The 25,745-nt window shown below is 41.7% G+C and overlaps 1 protein-coding gene across 4 annotated transcripts in view; it reads left to right on the forward strand.

The window, feature by feature from the left end:
* The window catches only part of KHDRBS2 (KH RNA binding domain containing, signal transduction associated 2), a 1,516,682-nt gene that overhangs the window by 772,247 nt on the left and 718,690 nt on the right, over nucleotides 1–25,745 (forward strand). For all 4 annotated transcript variants that reach the window (XR_011203853.1, XR_011203854.1, XM_069235755.1 and 1 more), the window contains exon 5: nucleotides 19,005–19,151. Coding sequence is in view for 2 of the 4 variants with exons in the window: in XM_069235755.1 (XP_069091856.1) it covers nucleotides 19,005–19,151 (147 nt within the window). In the remaining 2 variants the exon portion in view is untranslated. The remainder of the gene's footprint in view (nucleotides 1–19,004; nucleotides 19,152–25,745) is intronic.

The following is a 25,745-nucleotide window of genomic DNA, read 5'->3' on the forward strand; positions in this document are numbered from 1 at the left end:
CAAAGGGCCGCAGAAGAAGAAATACATGGAAAAATGGTGTGTGCGTCGATTTCTACCCAGCACACACAGACTTGCGTTGTTATTTTTCACACGGGGAAGTCGTGCGTTGTTTTCCGGCGCGCGGACAGTCTCTTTCTGTGGGTCGCGGGGATTACCAGATGTCCCGGTCTGTGCGTGGATTCTCCTGCTTGTTTTCCGGCTGCGCGTCGTTCTGCGGGGCTGTGCCTCGAAGTTTCGCTCTCACGGCAGGCGTCGCTTCGATTTCTCCTCTGGAAGTCGGGCGGCGTTGTCCTTGTGAGGTTGTGCGTCAAAGTTCCGGTCGTCCCGAAGGCATCGCGGTGAACAGCGTCGGTGTGCGACATTTTTCTCGCTGCGGAACAAGCTGTGCGTCGAAAATTTCTGCGCATGAATCGTCCAAGTGAAAAGGAGAAGTCTTTTTGGTCCTGAGACTTCAGGGAACAGGAGGCAAGTTCTATCCAAGCCCTTGGAGAGCACTTTTACAGCCAGACAAGAGTTCAGCAAGGCAGCAGGCCAACAGCAAGGCAGCAGTCCTTTGTAGAAAAGCAGACAGGTGAGTCCTTTGAGCAGCCAGGCTGTTCTTCTTGGTAGGATGTATTTTCTGGTTCAGGTTTCTTCTCCAGCAAGTGTCTGATGAGGTAGGGCAGAGGCCCTGTTTTATACCCAAATGTGCCTTTGAAGTGGGGGAGACTTCAAAGAGTGGATAAGAAGTGCACCAGGTCCCCTTTCAGTTCAATCCTGTCTGCCAGGGTCCCAGTAGGGGGTGTGGCAGTCCTTTGTGTGAAAGCAGTCCCTCCACCCTCTCAGCCCAGGAAGACCCATTCAAAATGCAGATGTATGCAAGTGAGGCTGAGTACCCTGTGTTTGGGGTGTGTCTGAGTGAATGCACAAGGAGCAGTCAACTAAGCCCAGCCAGACGTGGTTTGTAAGGCACAGAAAGATTTAAGTGCAAAGAAATGCTCACTTTCTAAAAGTGGCATTTCTAGAATAGAAATATTAAATCCAACTTCACCAGATAGCAGGATTTGGTATTACCATTCTGGCCATACTAAATATGACCTGCCTACTCCTTTCAGATCAGCAGCTACCACTTCAATACTGTATGAGGGCAGCCCCAATGTTAGCCTATGAAGGGAGCAGGCCTCACAGTAGTATAAAAACTAATTTAGGAGTTTTACACTACCAGGACATGTAAACTACACAGGTACATGTCCTACCTTTCACCCACACAGCACCCTGCTCTAGGGGCTACCTAGGGCACACATTAGAGGTGACTTATGTGTGGAGAAAGGGGAGGTTTAGGCTTGGCAAGTACTTTTAAATGCCAAGTCGAGGTGACAGTGAAACTGCACACACAGGCCTCGCAATGGCAGGCCTGGGATAAGGTAAAGGGGCTACTTAAGTGGGTGGCACAACCAGTGCTGTAGGCCCACTAGTAGCATTTAATATACAGGCCCTAGGCGCCTATAGTGCACATTACTAGGGACTTATAGGTAAATTAAATAGTCCAATCAGGTATGATCCAAGGTTACCATGTTTAAAGGGAGAGAGCATATGCACTTTAGCACTGGTTAGCAGTGGTAAGGTGCGCAGAGTCTAAAAGCCAGCAAAAATGAGGTCAGAAAAAGAGAAGGAGGAAGGCAGAAAGTCTGGGGACAACCCCGCAGAAGAGCCATTTCCAACATGCCCCAACCCCCAAACCCCAAAAAACGGCCTCCCAACCCTCCACCCCCAAAACCCCATGTAGGCCACCCAGCTCAACATTCACCATCCCCCACCCCTACATACAGGTACCCCCAAACCCCAACCCCCCCCACATCCTCATGCACCCATTCACCAACATGCACACACATACATACACTCAGACACACATCCCCCCAACCAATACACTCATGCACACCCCCATGCACTCGCACACTCACACACACCTCCCCCACCCCCTTCCCTCTTGGACAGCACTTACCTCTTCCGTCAGGCTGCTCAGGGAGGGAACGGGCTCCCTGTTAGCTGCTCCACTGCCATCGCTGCCCCTCCATACACCTCCACGCCTATGAATGCATCATCATAGGCATGGAGGTGTCTGGACTGACGTGGCGGTGAGGGTGGAGCAGCATCCACCCCCACTACCGACCACAAGCATGGCCATTGATGGCAGTGAGGCTCCATGCGTCAATATTTGGTCTTCCATAGACCGCTGGCACGGTTGGCGGCGGGTCAAATTCAAAATGACCCCCATAGTGTGGTTGACAGTTGGCCTTTGTGTATTCCTCTCAGACAGTGAGACAATGGGGACTAGTTGTTGGCAGAATGGGCCATCCTGCGAGGATGGCAGTGGCATAGCTGTTCCTTACCCCAATTACATTTCAAAGTTGTTGCCTCCAGCACACTCAAAAAGAACTTAACACAAGCCTGTTGTCACCCAAGACCCCTTGGAGCCTGGGAAGGGAGGGAAGGACATTCCAGAACCAGATATGGGGTAAAATCTTGAAGTTTCTCCCACTTCAAAGCTGGCACTAGCTACAAATAGTGGACCCTCAAACCAACCTTTCAGTACACTCCTGGGTTTCTGGATACTACAGAAGTAGGACTGCCCTGCTGCATGAGGCCTGCCCTGCTCTTTGAGAAGGAAGACTGGAACTGCTCTGTTTATCCCAGGCAGTGTTATTCCAAGAGTCAGATGGCTGATCACCTGTTCTGAGCTATAGGAAGAGAACAAGCTCCAGAGGCCTCTCTGCACCTGCCCAGCTGATTTGCTGCACTGGCCCTGCACCTGGACCTGCCTCAGCCCTTCTGGCCTCTGCTGGAGTGAGTTCCTAATCCCAGAAATTGCCTCCTCAGAGCCTGATCCCTTGGCTGGCACCATTTGAGCTCCTCATGTGAAGAAAAGGATAAATCCTGAAGTTGTGGGCTCTTGGGCAAAAGCAAATGGGTCAGTTCTCATAAACATTTTGTCATCCATGATGAACGTCAACGTGAAGCTCTGATGGGCCTGACTCTTCACTCTACAGCAACCACCATCGACAACCGACAGTCTGAGGTCTGCACTTTGAGATGAAGCATTGACAGAACGTGGTGACCTCCAACATGAAGCTCCAACAATAAGCATCCTCGATACCTGACAGGATCTTTGTGCTGTAGCGATGACTGTCCACGATGCCCAACATTAAAGGGATGACCTTCCACAACGCTCTCCCTGTTTCTTGCAGCCTCCACTGTAAACTGAACAATTTGTGTCGGACTTTAAGAAGTAGATTTTCAGCTGGATTAATTTGATCCCTGTACCGTCCCGCGCTTCATTGTGGTCGGCATGAACTAGTAACTTTCGCCTGATCTAGCATGACCAGATGACCATGAGTAGCGCTTTGTGCTTTTAGGCGCTATACTTACCTAAAACTTTGAAACTGCATATCTATGGTTCTAATGGTTGGGTCTTTGTCATTTTGTTATCAAATTTAATTTTCCTTTAGTATTCTAAAGTGGTGTGGGTTTTCATGTGTTATGTTATGTACTTTATTATCGTTTGTGTGCTGCATAAGTATTTTCCACATTGCCTCTAAATTACACCTGACCACATTTGGTCCAAGCTACCAGAAGGGTAAATATGGGTTCATTGAATGACTTTTGTTGTTCATCCTCACAGGGATTGTGGGGTTGCTTGAGAATGGTCTTCACTCCCCTTAATAAAAAAAAAGTTTCCTAACATCATTTATTAATTTCACATTCTCCTCCCATTCCAGCGCTTCACATAATATATTCTGCTATATACCACTGCTTATTCTGCTCCCTATCAATGTCTTATGTATGAACCTATTATGCCCATCTTCATGTCTGCCAAATACTACAGGTCGATACAGCAATGCAAAATATCAACATTGCTCTAATAACATGATAAAACAAATTGATTTACTTCTCATATTAATACATGGCAATAATAATAATGCTTATGGTTCATGATTTTTATGGCAATGTTGAGTATTTCTGTTGGACCTGGCCCTTTTTGCAGGGTTATCCCCAAACTTTTTGCCTTCTTTCTCCTATTTTTTCTGACTTCTTTTTGTTGGCTTTAAGACTCTGAACACTTTACTGCTGCTATTCTGTGCTAAAGTGCATATGCTCTCTGTCTAAAATGTATTGGTGATTGCTTCTCCATGATTGGCATATTTGATTCACTAGTAAGTACCTAGTTCGGTGCACGGTGTGTACCCAGAGCCTATAAATCAAATGCTTAAAATGTGGGCAATTACTTGCTTAACCATTCTGCGCCTTTGCCTGTCTGTTGAGTACACATATGGATGACAGTTGGACTGTTTGTGCATTCACTCTAGACGATCACACAAAGGGAGGTGAGGTATGCCCTGCATATCCTGAAGGCCCATCATCAGGCTGATGGGTCTTCCTGAACTTGAGTGGTGGGAGGAGCTGACACTTGCACCTTAATAGGGCTGTACCTGTCCTCACACAAAGCAGTCACCAACCCCCGTAGTGTGTTTGGGGCCAGGGCAGGGAAAGGCATGGTCTTGTGCACTACAAAGACTTCTCCTTGAAGTTTGCCTACTTCAAAGACAGAAAATGGGTATAAGTACTGAAACTCTGACATCACATAGTTAGAACACTTCTGGACTGAGGATGTGGTGCCAGGTAGAAGAGCTAGATGCTGTAGGAGGAACAGCCACTCAGCCTGTTGCTTTGTTGTGCTGGCCTGCTGCTTGCTGCTCCTGTCCGGGGATTTAAAGGACTAGACATTGAAGACTTCACCTACCAGTGCCTGGGATCTGTTGCTGAGAGTCTTGTCTTGCCAAGTGGTGCCAAATCCTGTCCCTTGGCCCTTAGAAATGAGATCTGGTGCAACCAAGAAGAAGCCAAGCACATGGACTCCAGAGCGACTTTGGAACTGGCTCCCCTGTCCGACTCTGCACTGCTCTTTGTACAGGAGTCATAGTCCTCGCTAAGTGCAAAAGGCGCAACCTGCATTACAGGTCCGACGCTGACGCAGTACCTCCAAATTCCTGCCAAAAAGTGAGTCCCAAGTGCTATGTCACCAACCTCTGTAACAACTGACTCTGCTGCAGTACCTGTGGCCCTGTGGTGTCATCGCAATACCGCAAAGTTGACGCTTTGCATCTGGACCTGTTGGATTCATCTAACTTACCAGTTTGTAAGGTACCGACGCCTCACCACCAACACTGCATCACCTCTCCTGCAACGGTAATGAACAGATGAGTCATCTCCCCTGCCTAGCAGTAAGGAACTGACGCCTCACCTCCCTGGCAGCAGTAAGGAACCAACGCCGTAGCAGCTCCAGCGACGCCTCATCTCCCCGACTCTGTGCAGTGTCTTTGCTTCCTCATCGTTTTCCAAGGCACTGTGCCTGGGGTCCATCTGTCTCTGTGACCGGCCTGTACTCTCTCATGAGTGGCACCAGTCTGTTAGGAATTCTCTGTTAAAACACCATGATAGCCCAAGTAGGAGCTAATGCGTTTCTAAGCACTTTACTAAGATTTAATCTTTGAAATTGTGTACCTGTATGTTGGATTTATGTCATTTTGTCTGCTTTTACTCAGATAAATGTTTGCTATTTTGCTAAACTAGTGTGGAGTAATTTTGTGATGCTTTCACTCTGTTACTGAATGTGTGTGCAATTTGCTTTACACATTGCCTCTCAGATAAGCCAGGCTGCTCATGTCAAGCTTCCAAGTGGGTGAATAGGGGTTATCTTAGCTGAGTGACTCACTTACTCTGACTACAGTGAGGGTCCGAACCATTGTCAACTAGAGACCCCATTTCTAACAATATCTGTTAGAAATTGTGGCTCCAGTTGGCAGAGGTATGCACCCTGTCCAAGCAGGAACCACAATCCTAGTCAGGATAAGTAAGATACACACCCTAAATTAACCTGGGCTCACCCTCTGGTAGAGGAGTCAAGCTTTACTTAAGAGGCAAGGTGTAAAGTATTTGTGGAACACTTAATACAGTAACACAGTGAAAACACCACAAAAAGACACCACACTAGGTTAGAAAAATAGAGAATATTTGTATAAATAGAACAAGGCCACAACAACAAAAATTAAATAAGTAGATCCTGAGATATCCAATTTTAAAGATTTAGGTGGAAATAGTGCATATAAGCGCAAAGAGCCAACTGAAGTTAACTGCTCGTGCTGGACCAGGACAAAAGTCAAGAGTTCAGGTCGACCACAATAGAGTGTGGGCCATATACAGGAGCCCACTTAGGCCCACTGGACAAACTACCTTAAATCCTAGTGCGTGGTCTGTGTGGCGTTGCTTTGCAAGGCTTTGCAGTGGTTCCGGTGAGTGAACCCTAGGCCCACTTCTAAGGGCCCAGGACAAGGGTGCTACCACTTGTCATAGCAGACTCACAAATGGCAGAGTCCAGGTGCAGGAGCAGGTTGGTCAGATGTTTTTTGTGTCTCTGAGACTTCAGAAAACAGGAGGCCAGTCTGCTAGCGCTTAGAGTCACACTGGGATCTGAGCTGTAGAGATGCAGGTCCAGTCCTTTTCATTCTCAGGCAAGACACAGGTCAGCACAGCACAGCAAAGCAAGAGCACAGAAAAGTAGCAGTCCAGCAGTGTGCCAGTCCTTTTAGCAGCACAGCAGTCCTTTTTCCTGGCAGAGTATGCACAGGTCTAGAAGTGTACTAAAGTAGTGGTGTCTGTGGTCCAGTATTTATACGTTAGTGCCTTGGTTTTGGAAGGTGGGAGAAGCTTCTAGAGGCATACCTTTGAAGTGCACAGATGCCCTGCCTCCGCAGTCCTGGCTTCAATCTGGCTGGAGTGACAATGCAGGGTTGTTAAGCCCTATTTAGTGCAGACGGGACAAGCCTATTCAGATATAAGTGAGGCAGTGCCAAGCGCCATCCCCATCAACCAGTAAATGGCCCATCAAGGTCTATCAAGTAACACCTAACCTCCTATTATGTGTGGCCATCTAGGGGGAATGCACAGGGCCCAGCTGTTACCCATCACAGACGTGTATCGCAGGCAGGCAGCAGGCACACAGGGCTAAGAACAAAAAAATGCAAACGTTCTAAAAGTGACATTTTTACTGTTGTAATAATAAATTTGACTTTACCATTAAAGAGGATTTATCATTACAATCCCATAGGTACTAAACATGACAGCTCTACCTCTTTCCAATCAGGAATTACACTTTATAAATGTATAAAGGAATCCCCAGTGTTACCCTATAAGAGGGGAAGGCTTCATAGTACTGAAAAAGGAATTTGAGAATGTATCACTACTAGAACATGGAAAGCTAAAAATATATCTCCTGCCTTTTACTTACACAGCACCCTGCCCTGTGTTTACCAAGATTATACCTCAGGTGTGTCTTATGTGTAATAAAAAGGGAACTTAAGGCTTGGCAATGGGTTTTAAATACCAAGTCGTCATGGAGTTAAACTGCACATACAGGCTCTGCAGTGGCAGGGCTGACACATGGTTAATGGGCTACTTAAGTGGGTGGCACAATCTGTTCTCCATGCCCTCTAGTAGCATTTAATTTACAGGTCCTAGACACTTATAGTTCATTTTACTAAGGAATTAGAAATACATTAAATAAGCCAATTGTGGATACACCAATGTTACCATGTTTCAGGGAAGTTAGCACAAGCACTTTAGAACTGGTTAGAAGTAGTAAAGCGCCCAGAGTCCTAAAGCCAACGAAAACAAATTCAGTAAAAAAGAGAGAAGGAAAGCAAAAGATTTGGGGTCGCCCTGCAGAAAGGGTCATTTTCAAAAATATCTACATTAAATAATCATCTTTGAGAGGTTTCTAAAGTCCATTAGAAATAGAAATACAATAATATGTAAATACTGTGACAATGTATACTTAAATCTTGATTCAGAAATTGCATACAGAACTGACTTCTAAGTATTAAGAAGTGCCAAGCCATGCATTTTAAGAGCCAACGCTCCTCTTGGGTTGGAGTTAATTATATAATACAGATGTGTTATGCAAGTGGATATTTGTTGGAGACATAATCCACTTCCAAGAAGAAAGAGGAGTGTGCTTCATAATGTTAACGTCATAATGTCATTCTCATTCCCCTCATCTTGTGGCTCAGAGGAGGACGAAAAACGATTAGGCAGTTAGTGCCTCAAAAATTTTTGCAAACACTTTTTAGTAAAAAATAAAGACTGGACATGGCCAGTCATTTTGATAATTTTTTTAATCACGCTATTTCAAAAGATGTGATATATGCACAACCCACCAGGAACAATGGTGTGTTCCCTGCTCAGACATGTATCAAGCTGACAATGCCAGGACCACTCACCTGAAATCCAGGTATCCGCGGGGGCAATGAGGTAACCCACACCCCTATGAATTGTTCTCTCAAAGCCAAGAATATCAGCTACAGAGGGAATAACTCCTGTGGGGGAGCGGTAAGGATAGGGAAGATGGGAGAGGGAAGAGTTAAACTGCTATCAGAATCTCCTGTGACATCCAATCCAAAGGAACACGCCTCTTTTATAGTATATCACAATGCCTATGTGAGAGACAATGAACAGAAATAAGTATAGCCCTTTAGTGTGTAGAAAACAATGTAACATAGATCAAAACACACATTCACACACCGTAGTCAATGCTGTAGTCAATGCTGGCACTGAGTGCTGACAGGTAAAATTAAAGTTGCATTAATGTTCACTTCTTTTCATTGACGTTAGCAATATTGTCTTTCCATTTCTCTGTATTCTTTCAACAGAATTCCAGAAGTAAATAAAATGACTATTACTGCATAGTCAACTCAAAAACGTATCCTGATTAACTTTTACCATAATATTCGAAAGTTCACAAAATAAAAGACAGCAGTTTCTTTAAAATAAATGTTCACCTTTATAAACAGTCTTTCTCTGAGAAAGTCACATTCATTTCTCTCTTTTTCTCTGTAAAAGAAATCTGATAACACTGACCTTGAAGCACCCAGGGGCACAGGGGGCAGGATAAGAATCTTACTAGTAAAGGTGCTGGGCTTTGCCTTTTCCAAGAGATGAACCAAAATCCTTTCTTGCAGGAAATCTGCTCTCTCACACAAGGATCGTCACAGGAACACTCTGACACAAGAGCCAGAACTCTCGAAACCAAGCAAGGAAATGATGATTGATTTGGCTTAAATAGCTTTTTACTCACGTTGCACTCACATTGTTAGAGACGGGAGCCAAGCAGGTGAAAATACATTTGACAAGGATGATGAGTCATCAGTATCACGTTTGAAGACTTTGTTTGTGGGGAAGAACTTAGCATGGTTTGTGCACTGAGAAAGAACCAGCATGATTTTGTATAATCAGCAACACAAACACTCACACCAAAACATAAGAACAGTGCAGTATCCTATATTTTCCTACACTTTTTGATGGGGTGCTTTGTACAAAGGGACACAGACAACGCACGATGAGTGCTTCTTAACAGCGACCAAATTGCTAGCAGTAGAAAATATAAAGAAATAAAAATCCTGTTGAGGGATCTAAGGTCCATTGACCATTGGCCCAGTACATAAATTGACAGAGGTTCTATTGCCAAAAGGCCTGGATGTTTCCCAGCCATTACTCAAAATTTTGAATCCACAAAACAGCCTTATTTTAGTATATATTTCCCATTAAATATATTATAAAAGCCTGGCTGTCACTTTGTAGTTTCCACAATAGGTCAAACATTGGTTATATATGGGTTTTATTCCAATAAAATGAGAGTCATCTCTACTTATGTTTATTTCTACTCTTAATTCAAAACCCTCATTGCTTCCCATCATAATTAATTTATTTCTGCTTTGCTATTGGTTTCGGAACTTTGGTGGTATTTGTCACATTTAACCACTCTATCATAATAAAAAGGGTACAGGATGTAGTTTACAGATACCAGGACATTGTAGGATTGTCAGTGCAAACTTGTAAATTGGTTACATTCTTTCTTTCTAATGAGCAAACACAGGTTACTAGTGAAAAGTGGTTCAAGGGTTCTTGTCAGTCCCCATTTTTATTTATTTATGCTCATTACACAAACTTCATGCACATCTAAGGTCAGGTTTTATAACCATGACAATGACATGCTAATCAAATGTGGAACATTAAAACCGTGACATGATTGATGAAATAATTTCTCATTAATAGCAGAGTGTTTAATGGTGAATACTGATATTGAATTGAAAACTGTCACTGGAATATATATTGAGTAGGAGTCAAACGTTGCAAACAAAATGCAAATAAAGGATCCATTAACAACAGACAAGTGAAAAACTAGTTGTTCATGATAGGCAGGTAAATACTACTCCATATTGACAGGAAAATATCAAGGTCAAAACATCAGGAGTACTAAAGTATCGAGGGCGAGAATATTGTGGGTAAATCCATAATTTTTCCCAAATGAAATACTGAACTTTAAATATTGATAAGCTAAGTATCATGGTGTTTAGTATAATTTTTGTACAGATTTGTCTTTTTTGTTTTAAAGTTAGATTGTTACTACCTATGTAAAATATATCATAAATATTTAAACTTTTACATGCATTTTTGGTTATTGGACTTTATTGAGCTATTGAGTGAGTGGTGTTTTATAAAACATTTTATTAATACTTTTTGATGCTTTAACTTAATATTGCATTTTTATGTATTGTTATTTTAATGATTGTTAAAATTTCCTTTTTTGGATTGGCATCTGTTTTATGGTGGAATAGGGTGGTAGTATTTTAAAATAAAACATTAAGGCCCTCATTACAACCCTGGCGGTTGGCGGAGAAGTGGCGGTCCTACCACCAACAGGCTGGCGGTAAAATATTTGGAATTATGACCATGGCGGTTACTGCCATGGTCATCCGCCAGTTCTCCGATCCGACCGCCAGGGCGAAGATGACCGCTGGGCTGGAGACATGGGTCTCCAGCCCGGCGGTCGTCACAATACCGCCAGCGGTATCATGACCCGGCTGACCGCCATGGATTTCATGGGGTTTGGAACCGCCATGAAATCCATGGTGGTGAGCAATATCAGTGCCAGGGAATTCCTTCCCTGGCACTGATAGGGGTCTCCCCCACCCCAAGTCCTTCCCCTACACCCCCCACCACCCCTGCCACCCCAAAGGTGGCAGGACCCCCCTCCCCACCCATACCCCCAACATTACATTACACATTTACACCCGACACGCACACAGGCACCACCAAGACACATACCCACACACACACCAACATACATGCCAACAGCCACACACACAGTCATACGCACACACCCACATTCAGACATACACGCACACATCCATACAGACACACATACAGACAGACACGCACTCATTTCCAAACACACAACACCCCGGCATGCATACACGCACTCACGCACCCCCTCTACATACACACATGCACACCCCCATGCACGCACACAACACACAACCCCCCCACCCCCTCCCCTAATGGACGATCAACTTACCTTGTCCGTTGATCCTCCGGGAGTGGACGGGATCCATGGGGGCTGCTCCGCCGCCACCACACCGTCAACAGAACACCGCCACGCCGAATCACAGAACGTGATTCGGTGGGCGGTGTTCTATTGACATGGCGGTGGAGGTGGAGCAACCTCCACTTCCCCGCCGCCCGCCAGTATGGCTGCTGGCGGCTCTCTGTCCGGAAAAGGACAGAGGGCTGCCAGCAGTCATAATATGCCGAGCGGAAAACCGCCACCACTGGCGGTCTTCAGCACGGCGGTCCCTCGGCGGTCTTGTCAAAAGACCGCCGAGGTCGAAATGAACCCCTAAGAACCTTGGCATTTGATACGTTTTGGTAAAATTATTTTAAACATTTAGAATGTTATTTTGTTAATTACGTATAGCAGAACTTCATGAAAAAGCTAAATGAAACCAAACTATTTTGATTAAATTGATTTTTCAAGCAAATATATATTTTTTTAAATAAATAAGTTTTGGAAAGTTTGCATTTTATTTAAAACATATTTTAACCTGCATTTTTGTAATTGTATTTATAATATTTTGGCCATGTTAGTTATTTTAATAATTGCAACATCTCCAAATATCTGCACTCAGTCCATTGTTTGTTGTACTGCAGTTACGATAGAAAATGACGTTCCCCAAATGTTTTGCAATTACCTAAATGTTTGTTGAACTTATATAAAATAGGAAACATTTCCTTCCCATTAAATGCAAATACTCCAGTGTTTGTAGGACTAGAGTTAGAATTGTATACATCCCCGCAAATATATGCAAAGAGATGTTTGAGGGACTGGAGTTAGATTAGTGCATATGCCCCCCTCAATTAGATGCAATTAAGTAAATATTTATTGGTCTGGGGTTACAAAAGTAAATATGTTCAACCACAAGTTATATGTGCTTATTCCAATGTTTATAGGGCTAGAGATAGAAAAGTGCATGTACACCCCACAAATAAAGGTGTTTTTTATTAACGCCTTTACAATTTTAGTTCATGATTATGTATTACATATTCTACATTTATTTTGGATTTAATTTTGTTGTTTGGGTTTTGCATTTAGAGATTTTCTGTTTATCTCATTTATTTTGTAAATATTTTGTATGTGTTTACAGAAGTTAAAAATTCAAATTTATTTAAAATATGTTTTTACAATTAAGAAGATTTTCAGCAACAATTTTATAATTTATATTAAGCTGAAATCTTCTTTTCCTCACAGTCATTTCACTCTTTCTATGAACCCCTTCAGAGGATGACCCTGTACTGCCTCCTTGTATTAAAAGTGCTCCCCCTTCTCAATCGTCTAAATTAACTAGTCTGGGTGTCAACAACAGGAAGCTAGCCAGTGGGGTGGATGGCTGCTCGCTAAATACTTTAGCTGACTTTCTGCTATGCTATATTCAGTAATTCAAACATTGATAAAGAATTATAGCTTGTCAAAATGTGATCATTCATTTGCTCTCCTATTCTGGATGACCTGAATACTGAATATTTATTTTGTTATATTTTGCCTGTTAGAAGTTAGCAAAAATGGGCTGTTAAATATTTGACATGTAATAAAGACTATTCAGCTTGTTTGCATGAAACGGGTGCTGCATATAGTTCATCAAAACAGAAGGGGGAGCATGTTTTACTTCACTCCATTCCTTATGTGACCTTTGAAAAAAGAACGATATCCTAATTCTAAAAATGGTTGTCCTTGTAAAGCAGAAACCAGTCCTTGCATCCTTACATTCTCTGTTTAAGACCTGATCATTTTGTACCAAATGTTAGAAATGCCCTTGGCCACCTTGACTCCACACTCACCACCTTGAGGTCACCCTACATGCTGCAGCATGCCTCATCTAAGGCTTGATGTAATTACGTCTCCTTCATCCTGATGACACAACGCATGAAATGAAGGAGACTCTCTTAAAAGAGAATATGTTTATTGGATTCCCATAAGCAATAAACATCTGGACGCATCAATCAATCTTTAAACTGACAAAATTTATTTTTCCTAAGGTTCTACATTCAGTGTGGAACATTATATAAAGATTCCACTTGATCTTTAACACATTTCTTAAAGGAGATATTAAAACACAACACATCTCCTCCTCAATAAACAAATAAGTACAATTCCAGTAAAGTTCATCTATATAAATATTTTTCACAATGATCTTACAATTCCTAGGAAGCAAAAGCTGCCTAACCTACATAGTCCCTTAGCAACAATGGTCGGATTATTTTCCTCTCAAGATATGCTTTGCTTGTTTCTTTTTTTCTGAGCAAACATTGTCATCCCCTCCTATATCATGTTGAAATCTTGCACCACATGAAACCAATCTCCTAATGTTCCACTTTTCATTACCTTTCAGCACAACAACATTTTCACATACCTTCATTATTCTCTTGGTATTAGAAAACTTTGAGTCTCCTTTTGTCATAGCAGTACCCAATTTTCCACGCACATATTCTCCCTCTTTCAATTGATAAGTACATTTGTTTCTCTTTTAATTTTTTTGATACCGCGCCAAAATCACAACCTGCACTCTTTTCCCCTCTCATCCATACAAGATAAGCCATAGCCACTGGTTTTGTCCCTCGTAATAACAAGAAAGGGGAATCTTCTGTCACAGAATGTAGAGTACACCTGTAATTCCATAACATGTTCCTAAGCTCATCTTTCCATTTCAAACTACTCCTAACTGCCAACTGCAGACACTCCCCCGAAAAACTCTGTTAAATCTCTCAAGTGGTCCTTTTCCCGAGGATGATAGAGAGCTGTCCTGTGATGCTGTATGCCAAGATTTTTTTTAAACTCTTCTATTTTCTGTGACATTAATTGAGGGCCATTATTTTTAACAACCTCCTCAGGAATGTTTTCCCTTGCAAAAAAAGATCTCTCAAAAAACAATCACATCTCATCCACAATGCAAACTTCAGACCATTTGGACAAATAGTCTACCATCACAATCACAAACTTGTTTTTTAGACCTAGAGACTAAATAGACCACAGATATCTATACCAACCTTACTTCACACACTCTCCAGACATTTAATAAGTACAATAGGTGACTCCTTAACCCCCCCAGACTTGTCACTTATCCAACAACTTTCACAATTCCTTGCAAATCTTTCTATTTCATTGTCCATTCCTGGTGTACCAAATATCCATTGTGCTTTACGCCTCATACCTGACATCCCTCCACGCCCTTCATGTAGTAGTTTAATCAACCTTTCTCAGACAGAAATTGGAACTACCTGTCTTTCACATCTACATACCATATCATCAAACACAGATAACTCTGACAACACCAATTTGTATTTTCACAGCAAACATTCACCCATTGTTTCTTCTACACATTAGTCACATTTTGTTTGACCTTACACAATCCCTTATCTTGGTCCACAGCCTTCTTCCATTACTCTTTAGTAATGGCTGGCTCCCTTTAACAACTGTCCTCCTGTGGCTACCATCCAATCCTTAGAGTCTTGAACTTCTAGGATATCTTCCCCTGAAGATTCAACTAGTAGCCGTGAATGATGGTCAGCCCTAGTGTTCTCTGTACCTGGCACATATTTCATGGTGAATGGAAATTCCTGTACTCTGTATTATCATTTTGCCATGCAAGGTATAACTTTTCCCCCTCCTTTTGTTGAAAACACAGTCACCAAAAAGCTTATTATCCATTTTTAGCTCAAACTGTATGCCCCATAGATGTGTTAAAAAACGCTGAACCCTCAACCAGCAAGCTAGGGCCTCTTTTTCATTGACTGAGTAACTTTTCTCAGCTCCCTCCAGAGTCCTAGATGCAAAAAAAGTAACTATTTTTTCCTTGATGCAACTTCATAAGCACAGCACCCAAACCATATGCGATCGCATCAGTGCTGAGGATGGTTTTATGTTCCAAATTAAACAGTTTCAAAATGGGAGCTTTGGTAATCCCTTCGTTAGCAGCTGAAAATGACTATTCACATTCATTAGACCATACATATTTTTCACCGTTCATGAGTAGTAATTTCATAGCCCAGTTAAAACAGCAAAATGAGTCACAAATTCAGTGTAATATTCAGCCAGTCCAAGGAATGATTTCAATTGTTCTTTTTTGTTGGGCTAGAGACACATCCAGTGGCTTGCAGTAATTTCAATTCAGGCTTAATACCATTTGCTCCAATTACATGACTAAGGTATTCGACTTTTGATACAGCAAATTTACATTTCTCTGTACCTATTGTGAGGCCTGTTCCTTGTAATTTATTCAATTCCTGTGTCAATACTCAATCATGCTTCTTCTGATCTGTCCCATACACCAGAATATCATCTTGAAAAACAGCAACATGGTTTATGCTAGCCAAGATCTTTTGCATGATCTGTTGAAAAACTACCTAAAACCTCCTTGTGGTGTTATGAATGATGCTAAATGTCTACTGACATGATGCAAAACAATCTGGCGTTATGCTTTGGATAGATCTGATGTAGTAAAACATTCACCTTCTTCCTGTGTGCTCAAAATTATATTAATATTAGGTAAGGGATGTCAGTCTATCCATATACATTCATTAAGGTCATGTAAATCAACACACATTCAGATATTTGCGTCAGATTTCCATGCTAGCACAAGAGGACTCAACTACTCAGATGCTTCTATAGGTTCATTAATCCCTTCAGAGCAAAGTTTGTTTAATTCTGCGGACAGCTCCTCCTTCATAGCTAAAATAACTCCTCTTACTTCATGGACTTTTGAAATGAACCTTCCTTCAGGATGACACGATGTGAAAATCCTTTTAGTTTACCCAGTTTGTCTTGAAAAGCTTCAGAGAATGCTTTTCTCTACTGCTTTACATGTGAATTATTCACAACCATTAATTGTTCACTTCTATTAGGATCCAATATGATTACCAATTTTTGTTCTCTCTAAACAAGGAGCAATCTACCTCTCTCTACGACAAATATGCAGCTGACAACCTCCTTACCCTTAAAGCTTAGCACAGACTCAAAACACCCCAGAATAGGTAGTTTTGTTCCACGAACATGGTGTGTGCATCACCGAAGTTCAAGATTATATATATATATTGATAATGCACGTTGAATGTGTGCACATCAGAGCAACACCGCTAAAATCTAACAATGCACTATGAATGTTACCATGGTGTGAGCATCACCACCATGCCTCCTCAATAAATATGGCTGCCTCTCGAAGCGGTGTAGTCTCAGTGTGAGTTGTATGCGTAATGCATCACTGAAACAATGCCTCACTTCGGACTTGAAGTACTGTGAAGTTCTGGAAACCTCAAGCACAGAAGGATGAAGGATCTTATGCTGACTCTCTAGCTTGTACCGGCAATTCAGGTACTCCTAAAATAGTTTAAATGTAAAGTAAATTACATTACCACCGATATTGGTGTGAAGACAGACTTGCACCACACATAAAATCCAGAATGACCCTCTCAGACTGCTATCATCACCACACACCTTTCAAATTAATTACTTGTTTATCAGATTTGTTCACAATATCGCACACATTTGGTTCCTCGAAAACAGGGTCTAGCAGTCCATTGTTGCCAGTAAAATGAAGGAGACTCTCTTAAAAGATGATGGGGCAGCTTTAAGAGCCCCTGGCTCCTCCTTGTGCCACATTACTGTAATATTTTTATGCTAATGTGGCCCAACAAGGCCAAAATCGCCACGCCATGTTTACAAAGTGGCACAATACATGCATTTTGCCACTTTGTAACCCCTGCGCCACATTATGCCTGCACCAAGCATAATGTATGCAACGGGGGTGTTCCCCCATTAAGGGGACTGCAAAAAATGGCACAAAGAAATCTAAAAGAATTATTTGCGTCATTTCTTTTAGCATTTTAGCATGTCATTGTTTTCAGTGAGCCCCTATGTACTGTTCAGGGTTAGTGCCAACATTTTTAAATTCTGATGCAATTGCCCCCTACCCTGCACCATGGTGTGCCGTATTTTAAATAAGGGGCCACAAGAAATGGGGCACTACAAGATATGTAGCACCACTTTTCTTAAATCTGGCCCGATTAGTTTATTGGGTTGCCATAAGTAATAAATGTCTAGACCCCACAGTGCGATCTTTCAACTGGCAAGGTTTCTTTTTATCAAGGTTCCACGTTCAGTGTGGAACTTTGTATAACATTTCACTTGATCCTTAGCACATTACTTAAAGGAACATATTAAAACACAACACCACTCACACAAACAGCTGCATCATCTACAAAACTATCATGATCAGCACCTTTGGCTATTTGGCTGGTAAGCTGACCCTCTCTTGTCACGTATGCAGCCAAGACACTACCAAGCTGGAAGTGAGAAAGCTGCTAAAAGGTTTTGAACTGGCCTTCTCAATGTATGCACCTCAGATATGTCACTATAGCTTCATTTCTGTCAGAACTGCTGTGCTCTAATTTGGAAAACAGCATAAAGACCTCTTTTGAAGAACACCACATCAAAACACAGTAAGAGTCCCCTTCCACCTCCATAAATGAGCTTCTCCTCGAAGCACACTTTGACTGTATCTCTGACCCTATGTAATGCTAAATGAACTATCTGCTAGATTTGCATTCTACAGTTACCATATTCATGCATAGTCCATAGGTTAAAAACTGTGTATGTCAAAAGCAAACAAATGGTGAAGAAAATGAAAAGACTGACTTCCAACCAGGAACTTTTCAAATTCTGTACATTCTAAAGGTAAAGTTGAGTGTAATAGTAATCCAAACAAATGCAATTCTCCTTATTTATATTTTTTTATTGTTACATTGATTATCATTGTGCTGCAATATACATCCAAATGTTAAATACATTATATTCAAAATGAAACAGTGGTTCCTAATATTTTGTGCTAAAAGTAATATTGCATTCTGTATGATTGGCATAATAACTATCTTTGTTCACATGGTAGCATCCTGCATCTGCATTTAAAATGTGACCAAATGGGTTCCTTTGAGGGGTTTTGTTCTATTACAGAGATGTTAATAAAAGCTTTTAGCCTTTTTTATGAGCGAAGATAAGTTTGAAATGAAAATGAGCAGAAGATACTGTGATGTGTCCAAGATCACATAATGCAGCCAAGAAGAGAAACCGGGTATAAAACACATGGTCGTTGAAATATACAGCCGCAATAAGAAAGCACACAGTTAACAATCTTTTTGATTGCCTGGCTGTGATGGCAGATGTTTAACATTGTTACTTCTGTGTAATGTGTGCTACACAATAGTGCTGGGATGCCCTAGGGTAGCTATGTGCTCTATAAGTGCCTAATACAATACAATGCAACTATTAACAATGTAACTGCATGTATTACTCTATATTTCATTATTGTAAAGTACACATTCATTGCCAGTGCTAAAAAATGATAACAGCATGCCATATTCACGCAGTGTTGCATTTTCGGTTCAAGTGTTTTATGTCAGATTTGTATGTTTCATGTGTGACCTCCTTTTGGATTAATTCTTTGAATTGTTCTCTTTCATTAGTTCAATTTAAATGTAATATTTACATAAATTGATTTACATATTTTTCTCATTTGCAATTACTTTCAAAGGAGGAAGAACTGAGGAAAAGTGGTGAAGCCAAATATTCCCACTTGAGTGATGAGCTTCACGTGTTAATGGAAGTGTTTGCACCTCCTGGGGAAGCATATTCACGAATGAGTCATGCCCTTGATGAGATTAAGAAATTCCTTGTACCAGTAAGTAGACTATGATGTCTAGTTTATTCTTCTTACGAGCCCAGAAAACCACATTTATCATAGACACGTTCACAGAAAATTGCCAACTGAAAAATATCACAGAAAGAGTTGATTGATCCATGGGTTAGATGTGCTATGTACCGGTGGAAAAATACTGGTCAAAATTTGTGATCTGTATTTTTTCAGCCAGTAAAGAAGAATTTAAGAAATTGTCTGTGTAATAATAGGTTGGCTTGTAAGATTCTGAATTGTATTGGGTCACATTCCAGTCTACCTAACAAATATTAATCAGAAGAATTGAAAATTGCAACTCACCACAATTAGAGACCATTGCAGGGATGGTGGACTGGGGTCAACACACCAACATGCCTGTGATGTCTTAAATAAAGTATACTTTGTCCTAAAACAATGCAGCCCATTTTCCTTAAAAAAAACGTACTGAATTAAAAAAATGTTTTTATATTTTAAAGTTTGAGTGACGTCTGGTGGGTGTGATGGGTGTGGTGTTTTGGTCAGAAGGGTAACTACTAACCATTCAGTCTGGCTGAGTTAGAAAACATTTTTCTTCTGCCTTCAAGATGAAGAAGCTGTAAGGTAAACCAGAGATAGTAGTAGAAATTAGATACTGCCACCAACTGGAATGTAGAAAACAAGCAGTTGTCATTTTAGATACTTGCTTTTTAATCCTATTGTATTACGTATCTCTACATTGCACAGATTAGAGTAAGCTTATATGATCTTTTCATGATGATACTGCACTAGTACACAGAATTTGTGTCTACACCAGCTAAACAAGCAGGTGTCATATTTGCTCAAATTAACATGAGATTAAAGGTGGGTTTCAAAATGAAAATAAAGCAGATTCACATTTTCCAGAACAACCACAATAATAATGTAATACAATAAATTATGTACATCAATCATGTTCTCTCTTCCCTTCAGAAGGAGTTTATGGCATATTTACTTTTTACTTTAAGGCTATTGCATATGGTTTATCAACTACACATGTGTATGCATGGGGCCAGGTGTACAGAGCATTTTTTCAATGGGCCATTTGTGGCCAGAAAAATGCTTTTTTCTATGTACCAAAGCAAAATGTAACTCAATAACCTGATTATGGAATCGCATTTTGCTTTCGTGATTCGGTATTAGGAAGGATCATGTTTAGGGGGTCCCTTCCTGGTAATATGTGGAATATAGGAATGTTTTGTGACTGTGAATGTGGTTGCATAACATTCGCAGTTACCACCAGTTTCAAGTTAGTGGTAGCCCATTTGCAAACGGCAAGATGTCCCCAGGGACACATTCCCCTTTCTGAATGGAAGTGGAAATATTTTTTCAGAGAAGATAGTGGTCCCACTGACCACTGTCTACTCTGAAAAAATGAAAAGAAAACTTTTAATTGTTTTGTTTGAAATGTATTCTATTTTCCTTGAAGGAAAATGGGCTGCACATTTTTTTTTAAATGCGTTATTTAAAGCAGTGACAGATATGGTGGTCTGCTGTCCCCAACAGGCCACCATCCCTCTGAGTGTGTCATTCCCAATGGAGTCGCAAATTGCGACCTACCTCATGAATATTGATGAGTTTGGTCATTTACAACCCCATTGGGAATCACTGAATGTGTCTGAGACACATTTGTACATTTTATTTTGTGAGTCTATAATTGTGACTCACAAAAAGTCTCAATTAGAAACTCGCAAAATGAAATGGACATACATGTGGCCCTATACGTGTATGGTTGTATGTATGTATGTATGTATGTCTGTATCTATATATGAGTGTATGTATATGATATTTCATTAGAGTCATCCCAGACAAAAGACAGCATAGTCCTGAACATTGTTGAAGGCAAGCTTAAGGTCAATGAGTTATAAGAGAGGAAGCTGAGGTGCGGATGGTTAATGTATTGTGATGTAGTGTTCTATAAAGAGGTGAGTGTTCAACTCTTTCCTAAATCTGTGCAGCTTTGAACGATCCTAATGATACAGGGATAGTGCTCCAAATCCTGGGTGCATCCATGGAAAAGGCCAGTTGTCTTGTTTTCTCTTTTTTTCCACTCTTTTTATTCTGCAGTCTGATGGTGCCTTGTCTGTGTATGTGCTGGGAATCAGCAGAGGTGCTGTTGTGAAGGCTTTGTAAAATAAAATTAGCTTTGTTTGAAAATGGTCCAGGCCTGCAGGGGGAGTCAATAGGACTGATATAATCCTATTTCTTGTGGCATGTAAAATTAAATGGCATATGTAGAGTGAAGAGCTATATTGTACAACCCACTTTGTGACCCTGAAAACATGACACAGGCCTGCACTGAGGCTCGGTCCCCAGGAGTCTACAAATTTGCATGTTTGCAGAAGGACTTGTAGAAATAGACTCTTTTTCAGGCCTAAAAACCCTATAAGTGGTACATTCCAAAATTATAGCTAATATGTGAATAAAATATAAAACATTTCTTTGCTGTGTTGGATTTAGCTGTTCCCATGAGACATACTCATAAAGCCGAATAAACCTTTATTTCTGCATTATCCACTAGGAACATATTCCGAACTTTTTTAAAATCCAATTCGTTCATGAAGTCTCAATGATTCTAACTGGTTAGGAAATGTATAAATCAATTTGTCTAAACCACTATACGCTAATTAGTCTTAGTATGCAGGTGCTGCCTTGACTGAAATGAGGTATGACGTTCCTTCCATGAGCCATGCAATAGATCACTTTGATTGACAGGTTGACCTGAACGAGCAGGGATGACCCATTTGGCTCAGCAGAACGTTCGGGGTGGGGGCTACTGCCCCTCCTAATGGCACCAAAGGGTTGAATCCTGCATGATAGACTTGTCTGAAGCACATGTAAAACGTGCGTGCTCTTGAAGGGGATCAAACAGGCCCAGATAACAAATCTTGTGTATCTCTGTCTGGTTACTGAAAGACCCTGCATTGTCTTACTAGAATTCCATCTCATTTTATGTTGCAGCTACAGGGTTTGCTTCAAACAGGATTTTAGTGTTAGGTGTGGAAGGATACTAGTAGTTTCCATAATATTCCCCCATACTTACCTGCAGCTCTTAACACCCAGGTGTAATGTGAGTGAAGGCTTTGGCCATCTTGGATTTGCTCTGACCTATTGCATTTTTGAACCAGTTTTCAGCAAGGCAAAGAGGAACTACTGGAAATGTAGATACACCAGGGAGTATTTACGCTACTAGTGAGAGAGGAACTAGGAGTGTCTTAGGGTGTCTGCACCTACAGGCTGGTAAACGCTACAAAGCTCAACCCTCATCTAGCCTTCCTCAGTACACTGTTAGACTTGTTAAAGGACACTAGGCGGACTGCACCTGCTGCACTTGGCATCTGTGACCTGTGAGAAGGACCTGAGAAGATTGAGGCCCATTCCACCTGAAATCCAAGCAGAAAAAGATCTCCAAGGGTTACAAGGCTGATCCCCTGGGTGACTCTAGGAACATGAAAAGATCTGAAGAGGATATTTCTGTGAAGAAGCCAGTGTAACAGTGGCCACTGGACTGGGAGAGTAATTTGCTGTTGGCCTCTGTCTGACACCCTGAAAGTCTCTATGTGCCTTCCTTTAAGGTCATAGGTTCCTTAGAACCATATTCCAGTAGCTATTTTGGCACGTGCAAAATGTTTGGAAACCTATTTAAGTATAGATTAAGCAGTATCAACAGGTAAAACTATCCAACCGGTAGCTCCACAGCATTGGAATGTTTTTCAGCTACATCCTATTTGGAGATCTCCGCCACCCAGAAAAAGTGGCTATGTTTTATTTGATTTTCAGTGAAAAACCTCAAAAGCTCAAGAGAACCAGCAGGACCAACCTGAGTTAGGTATCCAGCCTTTGATTCCACAGTGATGGCTATAGTTTTAGTGGTTTCCTACGCAAAAGGGAATTTTCTTCACAAAATGTCACATTCAGCATTAGGATTTAAAAATAAATTCAACAGTTTTCTTCAAGAAAGTGACCTGGGACTTGAAATCTTTTTTCAGCTTTTTGTCTCCCAGGCTTTTACTGCGATCAATGAACTTGATGTTGTTAGACCTTACAACCGTAGTTCATCCCCCTGCCTCTCTCCATTTTTCTGCCCCTATTTTTGCTGGTCTTAGGGCTCTGCACACTTTACCACGGCTGACCAGTGCTAAAGTCCATGTGCTCTCTCACCTAAACATGGTAATATTGGCTCCTACCCAATGGGCATAGTTAATTTACCTGTAAGTCCCTAGTAAAGTGCACTAGAGATTCCCAGGGCCTATAAAATAAATGCTACTAGTGGGCCTGCAGCACTGATTGTGCCACCCATATAAGTAGCCCCTTAACCACGTCTCACTATGTTTCACTGACAATTCGACATGGAATTTAGAAACACTTGCCAACCCTTAAACCCCCCTTTTTCTACATATAAGTCATCCTTAAGGTAGAACCTAGGCAACCCATAGGGCAGGGTGCTATGTAAGTAAAATGGCAGGACAATGACTTATGTCCTTGTAGTAAAAATCTCACAAATGACTACTGTGAGGGATGCTCCTCTCATAGGCCAACATTAGGACTGTCCTTATGTGCTTTTAAGTGGTGGATTCTGATCTGAAAGAAGTGGTCCTGTCTTTTTTACTATAGCCAGTATGGTAATAGAAAATCCTACTTACTGGTGAAGTTGGATTTGATATTAATATTTTAGAAATGCCACTTTTAGAAAGTGGGAATTTTTCTGTACCTTCTGCCTTCTGTGTCTTACAGCCTGTCTCCATTCCACATCTGGTCTGCACTGGTTGACAGAAAGTGGGAATTTTTCTGTACCTTCTGCCTTCTGTGTCTTACAGCCTGTCTCCATTCCACATCTGGTCTGTGCTGGTCGACAGCCCCCTTTGTGCATTCCACCCAGACCACCATAAACACAGGACACTGAGCCACATTTGCATTCATCTGCATACTGAATGGGTCTACTTGGGCAGGAAGGGTGGCGGGGCTCTCACACTTCAAAGGCTAGTAGCCTGGCCCCACACAAAGGACTGCTAACCCCCCACAAGGATCCTGTCAGACAGGGTTGGGCTGAAGGGGGACATTGTGCACTTCAAAACCACTCTGTGAAGTTTCCCCCATTCATTTCAAAGATATTTTTGGGTATATATACTGGGTCTGTGACCCTCTAAAATCAGACACTTCAGTATCTAAATTGGACTCTGTCAGAGGGACTGCCTGGCTACTCAAAGGACTCATCTGGACTGCTTTGCTGTAAGGACTGCTGCCCTGCTTGTTGCCCTGCTGTCGTGCCTGACTCTGCTGAAAGGAGTTGGATTAAGCTTGCTTACTGTACTGAAGTCTCAGGGCCACAAAGACTTGAAGTGTATTAAATCCCCGTGTGTCAGAAAATTGACGTGACACCTACAGAAATCGATGCAGCGCTTGCCTCATGGCTAAAAAACCATCTGTGCCAGGCCAGAAAATCTGACACAGAGCCTTATTTATCAACGCATCTCCTCCTCTGCGGCCCCGTCCATCGTTATGTTTGATGCATCCCAGCTACTGTGTGTTAAAAGGATACAACCACTGATTCTTAAGGATTGAGACTCATTTAAATCTTTAAAAAATGATATCGTGACTTGTGCATATTAGACTTTTATTGCTTTGATCTTATTTTATTCAGATAAGTATTATCTATTGTCCTAAACTGGTGTGGAGTACTTTTGTTGTGCTTTCACTGTGTTACTGTATGAGTTATTGCACAAATACTTTACACATTGCCTTCTAAGTTAAACCTGCATGCTGTGTGACAAGCTACCAGAGGGTGAGCACCGAATAATTTGGATTGTGTTTTGACTTACCCTGACTGGGACTGTGGTCCCTACTTGGACAAGGGTGTATACCTCTGCCAACTAGAGACCCAATTTCTAACATTGTCTAAGTTGGAGGAATACACTGTTACCCAGCTGAAGGGCTTTTGCAAAGAGATGGGGATACCGGCCTGTGGAGCTTCCAAGAAGGGAGAGTACCAAAAGGCGCTGAGGGCCTGGGCAGCATCCCATTCTCAAGAGCATGGTGAGTTGGGGGAGCATGACTGTAGAGGAAAAGAGAGAGAATTCAGGATGCAGTAGGCAAAATTAAAAATGGGGGCAGAAGAGAGGAAAGCTGAAGCTGAAAGGGCCTAAGATGAGGAAAAAACTTCTATTGGCTCATGAACTGAGTCTGAATGAGCTGGAGTTCAAGGCAAGACAGTCTGAATCCAGCAGTAATGCTGGCAGAATATGTACAGTACCTGATTGAGACAAGAAGGTTCATTTACCTAAAGAGCTGGTGTCCAGTTATGTGGTGGAAGGTGACATTGATAAGTGGTTATCTGGGTATGAAGTTCCACTGACGGCACATGGTGTCCCTGAAGAGACACACTTCTGACATTAGAGTTTGGGGACCAGACCAAGTACGCTCCCATGAAAGCCATTTTGTTTGACAAACAGAATACACACTCAGTATTTGTTTTACAGAGGTGCTCAAGCACCTAGTTACAGTAAACTGACTGATCCCAGGAAACATGCTGAGGAGGCGGACCTCTGGGCTAGAACCAGAGTGTTCTAAAGGGTATCTCTGAATACC

This window comes from Pleurodeles waltl, chromosome 5 (genome assembly GCF_031143425.1).
Source record: "Pleurodeles waltl isolate 20211129_DDA chromosome 5, aPleWal1.hap1.20221129, whole genome shotgun sequence".
NCBI lineage: Eukaryota > Metazoa > Chordata > Amphibia > Caudata > Salamandridae > Pleurodeles > Pleurodeles waltl.